Here is an 8,622-nt window from a genome sequence, read left to right as displayed (position 1 = left end):
AACAACAGTGCATTGAAAGACAATAAAGGTGTAAAGTTCGATTATTACACCCGCAGATTGTGTTCACGTAGTGTATGCAGTAATGCATGTCATATTGATTCTTGCATTAAATGGTAAAGGTAAACTATCAGCTACCGTTGGTAGTTACGGTCCAAGTTTGTATTTAAAACAGTTATTGTACCATCAAACTATCTACCAGTGAACAATTGATGAACTTTATTCTCCCCCTAAAATTTACAACGATGTAACTTAGTCGCTTTCAGAAACTCTATGTACTTGGTTGCTTTATATTTTTGGCTCTAAAACCTACTTTAAAACACAACATACTTACCAAAACTATTTGTCATCTATTCCGTAACTTTTTTGAAATAAAAAGCTATAAACTTACAGCTAGCAGAACAATTATCAGTTACCACCCAGCTAACATTTGTCATATGACAACCTCATTTTGAGGAGGGATCCAGCTTGAAATATCATTGACTGTAATCTTTAAATGGGTCCCACATAAGACCAATTATGCATGAGAGACATGTGTTAAGACATAAACTCCTCCATAATCAACCTCTCCTAAACTTATTTTATTTTCTCTAAACACTTCCTTTTAATCCCAAAGGAAAAAAAAATTCAAAACAAAAAAAAAAGTCTCTTTTTTCTCTCCACCCCTCAACTCTCTCTCTTTTTCTCTCTCTTGTGGCAAGGTTTGGAGGATACATAACCATCATCAATTCTTCATCATATATTATATGATTTTTATATCATATAATAACGTTGATTGTTGAATAGAAGGAGGTACGTTCGATCTAATACAAAAACATTTGCCTAAACTTTTTCCTTCTCAAAAGAAAAAAAAAACCAAAAAAAAAAAAAAAAAAAACACTTAATAATATTGGTAAACTTCACAAAAACAAAGGTGGGGGTTTTTGACAAAAACCCTCTTCACTGTGAGTAAGCAAAACAAAATAAAAAAAACCGACATCATCAAATCTCAATCTGGGTTTTTCTCAGTTTATTCTGAAGTTCAAGTAAATTAGAAGAAAAACAAATTAACAAGAAAAAATTATAAATTTAATTAAAAAAACGTTTTTTTTTTAAACCCCATCTGTTTATTTTCGTTGTAAATTTGGGGTTTTTCTTTCTTTCTCAGATCCTCCACAGAATCTTGCTGTAGTTCTTAGTAAAGGGTTTTTCTATTTTTCTTTTATTTTTTTTGGGGTTTTTGTATTTTCTTCTTGTTTTAATCATTTTTTGTTTTGTCTATTATTTTTTGATTTTTTGCCGCATGCTAGGAATTTATCCAATTTTTATTTTTTATTTTAATTTTGATTTTTCTTTTTGATGTTATAGGTAATGGTGTCAATCTGAAATTTGTTTGAGTTTGTAGAAAGCGTTCTTGTTTGAGCAGGGGCTTTGCAATTTATGTCAAAGTCGTAGTTTTTTCCTTTATAAATTGTTTTTCAGTGTTTTTATTTTAATTTTAATTTTGATTTTTCATTGGGGTGTTCTTGATACTAGAGTTGTGGAGGGGGTTTGAGAAATGGTGGGTAATGGTGGCTCAAATGTGGAAGAAGGCAGGAAAAAGGGATTAGATACAACAGTTGGAGCATTAGTTTGGGTTCAAAGGCGAAATGGGTGCTGGTGGCCGGGTCAGATTATGGGTCTGGATGAGTTGCCGGAGAGCGGTTCGGGTTCGCCAAGATCCGGAACACCCATCAGGCTATTGGGTCGAGATGACTCAAGTGTGTGAGTCCCCTCATTTACATTTTACTCTTCTTTTTTTTTTTTGTTATATTTGTTTTGAATGTTTAGCCTGTTTTTCCAGCATTGCAGTTATTAGTTTGTTGATTTTCCAATGTTTAGTTTGTGTTGCTCCATTGTGGATTTGTGGTTATAGGTTTGAATGCAAGCATTTGTTGTATATGTTCTTTGCCGCTTGTTGTTGAAATGTGTACGTTTGTCTTACATTTTGGGATTGTTTGATGTTTCTTGAAGCTGTTTTGCATGGAAAGCCTGAAAGAAGTGATCTTACTGTTGGCCATAGATTAATCTTTCTTTACTATGTCCTTTTGTGTATTGAGCTTTAAAGTTTATGTTGGCTCTAGAAAATTCGCTAGACCGCTCAAGGGAAAAAGGCAGAACAGCATTAAAAATGCTGTGATCAATGACCAAATCGTGTGTTAGGGTTAGCTTATCGTTGATATCATGTTTCATCATGGATACTGTGATTGAACTATTTTAATTGTATAATCGTTGAAAGTGCACAGGGTAGTTCAGATAATACATCATAATGCGGCCTGTATTGAAGCTATTATTATCTTTATTTCTATTAGTTTGTCTATTGGTTTTTCCCCTTTACCGAAGATTATAGACATAGCATTTTGTAGGTGGAACCCATTAGGCATTGTGAGGGAAAGAATAGGGATGGAAAATGATTGTTATTACAAATGTTTTATGTGTTAAAGTAGCATGTTTCTTACTCTTATAATACATTGTGACTCTTTGACATTGAGGCGTAGTGAAGATTTTTGGTGGGAAGTTCTACTTTAAGGTTTTGATGTCTTTTCTACTGGTGATTCTTTAACTGAAAGTCTAATGAATATACCAAAATGCTGTGTGTTTTGTATTATATAGCAACCACAATGGGGTCTTATGCATTGATTAAGAGTGAAAGGATAATGGGTGCTAGATAAACTTTCTTTTTGCCATTGACTTTTATTCTGTGCAAGTATTTATCCTTCTTATTGAGTTTTGTGGAGTCCAGCCATTTCATATTTGCGGGTCTATATCTGGCCACAAGGCCCACGACTGAACTTTCTGTGATTTTTTTTATAGGGATATCGAAACCTATGCACTTAACTTTAGTAGTTCAGTAGCAAATATACGTTGATTTCCCTTTGATACCGATCCCAGCAAGACTCTCACTGTCTGGTTCTTTTTTTATTTTCCTTTTTCAGTCCCTGTAGTAAATGATGATTTGTCAGAGCATTTATCTCTTGAGAATTATGTGTTAACCTTCTTTATGCCGGTAATGAAACTTAACATAATAGGTGACCTGACTTCTAAAGGTATTTAGCTGTGTGTTTACTGCTCGACATTCAAAAACTAATCATAGTTTTTGTTGCAAGTTTGAATATGTTGGATTAATCTAATGGACTAAGTTATTTAGACATGGGCATGAACGTCGGGACATTGGGCAAGATGGGTGCAGGGACAGGGCATATATTTGTAAATTTTTTATAGAAGACTTATTGCATGAGCTCTAATGTTTACACATGCATTCATATATTTCACGCTAACTTGATTATCAATTCTTGTTAAAAATTATTAATCCCACATACTCTTCTTTTCGACTTATTTTTTATTTCCTACCATATGTGGTTCATGATAATCATGGGCGGATACAATTAACACCAAGACTATGGAACTTGCATACACTAGGTGCTGAAATAAAATCAAGTTGAAGGGAAATTTGAGTAAATAAGTGAGTGCAGCATGCTGGTAAATTAGTGTCTTAAGAGTGATTGTTAGTTCTTTGTAATCTTGAGTTCTAATCTAGTTGACGCATTTTATTTACTCCCTATTTATTTATGATATTGTTAGTCAATCTTTTCCAACCATTTCTATTTCGTTCTTCAACGTGTTTCTACGCCTATGTCTGCTCTTCCTGTTTTTTTGTAGATTTATTTTTCTATTGAGAATAAATATGAACAATTGTTGTTTTCCCATTAAATTATTTAATGAGGGAAAAAAGACGTAATACAATTTTATAAGGAAGTAGCTAATGGTTAATTAATATATACAGAGTATAGGATAATGAAATCGGGTTTGGATTATTGTTTATGGAGTATATAAATGTGCATATCCTGAAATTAAATTCTGGATACGCCACTGATGATAATTGAAGTGTTTGGCTGAGCGTTGAAGTGTCTGGTCTCTTAATGTAGGAAGAAACGAAGATAGATAACAATGATTAAAGCCCCTCAATGAATTTAATTACAAGTAATGGAACAAAACAGGGGACAGAGTGGTTTCTTCACATAATAAAGGGTAGAGGCAAGGTCTTGCAAGTAATAATGGTAATTTTAATAACTGCAATGCTGGATAGATAATAGAAAAGAAAGGCGGTTGGGGAGAGAGGGGTGGGGGGGTTACAAATGACATGGACATGGTGCAAACAATAGTATTTGGTGATGGTTAGATTCTATGTTCTGAAGGGCTTTAGGTTACTTGAATGACACATTGTTCTCGTTGAGCCTTATTTAAGGCTATGTAGTGATGTATTAGAAGATTAAGAGAGAAAGCTGATCAATGTGGTATGGTTGCTCATTTATTTGGTAATATATCACTCTGTTGTGGGAATAAGACCTCAATGTAACTCTTTGGCATCAACTTGCAGGAATCTTTTTTTTTTTTTTTTTTTTTATTTTTATTTTTTATTATTATTATTGCAAACTTGCAGATTTTGGAATTTGGATTACAGATGCTATCTTGTGTTTCTTTCTCTGGAAAGTTTCTGTTGGGTGCTTGGGTCTTTAATTGAAAAGCAAGAAAAAAAAGAAAAAATAATGTATTTGGGGTTGCCCAAATAGCAAAATCTTGTAATGTATTTGCTCTAGATAAATGTATGGTCATTTGTGTTGGCTAGCAGCTATCTTTAGTTTGTTTAGGCTTTTATCATTTATTGGACTTCTGTGCTGTTTCTATGAAGATTGTTTTCCTTGCATGTTGCAAACTAAATTTTTTAGGACACCAATCTTTGAGCCTTCCTGATCGAATTTTTAAGTGAGTTTTGTCTTCTGTTTTTTTCAGGGAATGGTATGATCTTGAGACAGCTAAAGGGGTCAAGGCATTTCGTTGTGGAGAATATGACACCTGCATTGAGAAAGCAAAGGTCTCTGCGCCTAAGTTTTTAAAGAGATCATTGAAATATCCTCGGAGAGAAATTGCTATTTTTTACGCTCTTGAAATTGAAAAATCTAGCCTATTAAAAATTGATTCAAACCATGATCGTAGTCCAGACGATGAAGCACCGGTCAATTGCGAAAATGGCTCTGCATCCAGGTCTCATGCTAACAAAGGAAGTGAATGTTCTTCTGAAGAAACAAGTTCAGAGGAAACAATTGCATGTGAAGAGAATTCAAATTCTACGCAGGAGTTGTCTCACTCTGGTATATCATATGAGACTAATGGGTCCACCTGCCTGCAGGGGCAGCAACATAAAAGAAAGAGGAGGAAGACCCCAAATGATTCAGAAGATGATGGTCATGAAGGGTTTAAGCGTATGAAAGGACTCAATGACCTGGGTGTAGGCTCAGAGCGAAAAATTCGAGTGTTGGCTTTGTCTAATCCGGGTCAATCAAGTAGTGTATCACTACATAATACTCGTTCTGCTAATTGTACAGCAGCAGGAACTCTGACAAATGGAGGTGCTGTGCCAACTTTTAAGAAAAAGAGATCACAAGTGGTACATATTCATGAGTTATTGAAAAGGAAAAATCGTCGGCGGCCATTAACTAAGGTTTTGGAGAATACAACAATGGTTCCTGTTCGAATAATTTGTGATGAATTTGCAAATCCTTTTGAAAGATCTGATGCTATATCACCTTTTTATGATAGTAAAGATGGTATCAAGGATACTGATCTGTTGAACGAGCACCTTCCTGAGGTTGATTCTCCAGACACACTGTTTGATGCCCCATTTATTGATGAAGAAGTACCCCAATCTGGTATGCCTGCAGTCTGTCTATATCTACAATTGCATGATACTATTAATGTTCAACATGTCAGTTATTGCTGGTTTACAACTTTCCCCTGAATTAGAATTCATTCTTTTTATGCCCAACTCCCAATCAATGTTCTGTTGCTTTCTATTGTTCTGGCCAAGCATGCTGTTAATTGATTTGGTGTACAAACCTGAAATATATGTTTAGAATTAGTCAACCTTATAGGATATCCGGTGTGTTGCTTCTTTGGATGCTTTTCTATCACTCATTAATGTTCATCTATAAGTATGTTTGCTGAGATTAATGAAGAGTATTTTGTGGTTATCTTTATCAGGTATCTCCCCAGTCTGGCGACCCTCTTCCCCCTTGAAACCTCGTGTTAGTGCTTTCAAAGGGATATGCAGTCGCAATTTAACTGTTCAAACCTTGTCTCTAGAGCATGAGGCAGCCGATGAACATGGTGCTTCCAAATGGCAGTCAAAAGGAAAGAGGAAGGCAAGATTTTTGTGCAAAAACGACAAAATGAGTTCCCAAAAGAAGTCGGATGCTTATGGCATTGGTCTTGAGGCTCCGGTCCACTTCCCCCCAAGTTCAAATGGCTTTATGGATGGGCTCACAGGTCTGAGGAAACACATTTCTGTGTCTGGTCCTTCTGATAGATCATTCTCGTATTGTCAACGCCGATTCTTTCCGTCCAGCTGGGAGTCACCTGGTGGTTTATCACTGTTTGAGGTTGAAGTAACAGTGGAAGCTACCAGGCCTCAGACACAACATGTTCCATATATCTCCCTTATGAGCAAGCTGAGCTGTAAACCTATCACAGGTCATCCAGTTGCAGTTGAAGCCTTGGAAGACGGGTTTTGTGATCTTCAGACCTCAAATTACCCAGCAAGTGGAAGCTGTGAGTTGGACGATGAAGATACAGAGATGGATTATGTAGTTGAGCCAAAAGTGCGTAAACCTAAGCACATCAAACTCCGATCCCATAGCTCTCGTCGTAAACGCAAGGGTAAATCTTCCAAGTCCAAGTCAAAAAAGAGGCATGGCTCTTCATCAAAGAAGACAAGGAGGCTGTCTTCGCTAACTAGTCCTTTAAAGCTAAACCTAGGGAAAAGGAAGCCGATGGTTCAGAGTTCCAAGGGTCCAACACTTGCTTGTGTTCCCTTGAAGATAGTTTTCAGTAGGATTCATGAGGCATTGAATGGGTCATCGCGATCAGCTCACCGTGCTGTGACATTGAACGGCACATAACAGTAAACCCCCCAGGTTCGATTTACAGTAGGCTGGGGTGAAAAGATTTTACCTTTTTTTGTTTCTTCTTCTTTTTTTACCCCTTAGAAATTGTAGGATCTTTGGGATAGTCTAATTTCTGCTTTAGCAGTCCAAAGTGTTACAAATATAATTTCTGAACTTACAGCTCTGTCTTCTCTTTAGTTTTCCATATCTTCCTTTTTCAGGAATCCTTTATTACTGGCTTAAAACCCAATGTTTGTCGTAAATTGTAATTATTCTGAGGGTTTACCTGTATATTTGCCAATCTGGTGTCTTCTATTAGGTGTGACTAGCAGATTATGTGGTGTTGGTTGCTATCTTTACTGTGGTTATCCTTTCAATTTAGGACAACTTTACTTGGAACGTGCCTTTTTGTTTATGGTAATAGTTATAGATATCGATGCTCAAAGTTTTACATTGGTAAGTGCAAAAAGAAAGTTCAATGTTAACATCATTATAAAAAGGAAAATTTGATTTAAATAATCCAATCTTTGCCCGATTTATTTTTAATAATCAGACCTTTTGGTTATTCATGAATAACCAAGCTTTACACCCTATTCTTTTTTATTAGGCCAAGATTACCGGTTACCTGCTCTTTAAGTAATTTTGTTTTTTTTTTCTTGCTTTTCAATTTAACAAAATAAATAGTAATTTTGCTTTTCTATTTTTATAATCCTTGTTAAAGACTTTATTGTGATTACTTACCCAATCAGCCTTATATGTCATTTTTAGAACCCAACTATCTTCATAATTTAACTTCATGTTTAAAGATTTTGTTGTGATTACCGACTTATCATCTTTATTATCAACATATAAAACCTTGTTTTGAAACTACGATTATCAACCTAATCTAGCCCCTAGCCTATCATATCTAGAATCCACGTTTAGAAATCTTGATGTAAGTAACAACCTAATCAAACCCTATCTACCATATTTAGAATTCACATTTAAAAAACCATGTGATTAATTGACCTAACCATGTTTTTAGTTGATAATGTTGTGGTTCCTTGTTCATTTAATTCCGCTGCCTTAATTTACTTGCATATTAAATGAAGTTATATTTTTTAACATGATAAGAAAAAGAAGTTTAACCAGTAAATTTCATATGAAGAACATTGTAAAGATCAACTATGGCTAAACTACCAACCTAAATAAGCCTAGTTGTAATCTTCTTATAACGCTTAGAAATCCTATGTATTTATTGTAATTACTTACCTAATCAGCTCCACCAAACCATCTTTATAATTCACATATAAAAGCTATCTTTATATTTTTCATCGTTTTTGGAAAAATAACTCATACTTATGTAAAATATTAAGTTAGAGGTTCAATCCCTACGGAAAATTGATGGAAGAAAAATTTCTAGCACATTGAGAGAGAGAGAGAGAGAGAGAGAGAGAGTCTACATCTATGAAGAGTCGTCATTTTATCACATTTTTAGTTAAACCTTGTTATGACTATCAACCTAACTAGATATATTTCTCTACATGCTATCTTTGCAATCTGTGTTTAAAAATAATCTAAACAATTTGCCTCACATGTCATCTTTAGAATCCACGTTTAAAATTTTTAATGTAATACCTACTTTAATTACCGATAATCTTCTTGGTCTACGTGTTAAAATCTGACT

The 8,622-nt window shown here is 34.9% G+C and overlaps 1 protein-coding gene across 2 annotated transcripts; it reads left to right on the top strand.

The window, feature by feature from the left end:
* The first annotated feature begins 606 nt into the window (after positions 1 to 606).
* LOC145585086 (uncharacterized protein At1g51745-like) lies at positions 607 to 7,267 on the top strand. 2 transcript variants are annotated; one of them, XM_081641828.1, is made up of 4 exons: positions 607 to 789; positions 1,513 to 1,740; positions 4,807 to 5,723; positions 6,055 to 7,267. In XM_081641828.1, the coding sequence occupies exons 2-4, from the start codon at positions 1,535 to 1,537 to the stop codon at positions 6,969 to 6,971; spliced, it is 2,040 nt and encodes a 679-aa protein (XP_081497954.1). In that variant the 5' UTR covers positions 607 to 789; positions 1,513 to 1,534; the 3' UTR covers positions 6,972 to 7,267. The 2 variants fall into 2 exon arrangements, with proteins under 2 accessions (XP_081497954.1, XP_081497953.1); XM_081641827.1 differs by lacking the exon at positions 607 to 789 and having other exon boundaries at positions 867 to 1,740.
* Positions 7,268 to 8,622: the final 1,355 nt, after the last annotated feature.

This window comes from Chenopodium album, chromosome 16 (assembly GCF_948465745.1).
Source record: "Chenopodium album chromosome 16, dcCheAlbu1.1, whole genome shotgun sequence".
Lineage (NCBI taxonomy): Eukaryota > Viridiplantae > Streptophyta > Magnoliopsida > Caryophyllales > Amaranthaceae > Chenopodium > Chenopodium album.
The sequence above is the reverse complement of the archived record's forward strand: the minus strand, read 5'-3'. Positions and strand labels throughout refer to the sequence as shown.

What these genes read in the sequence shown, in the direction of transcription:
- LOC145585086 (XM_081641828.1), top strand. Translation starts at nt 1,535, where the DNA reads ATGGTGGGTAATGGTGGCTCAAATGTGGAAGAAGGCAGGAAAAAGGGA. An exon ending in GGTCGAGATGACTCAAGTGT is followed by an intron (nt 1,741 to 4,806) that starts GTGAGTCCCCTC and finishes TGTTTTTTTCAG; the next exon opens with GGAATGGTATGATCTTGAGA. An exon ending in TGAAGAAGTACCCCAATCTG is followed by an intron (nt 5,724 to 6,054) that starts GTATGCCTGCAG and finishes TATCTTTATCAG; the next exon opens with GTATCTCCCCAGTCTGGCGA.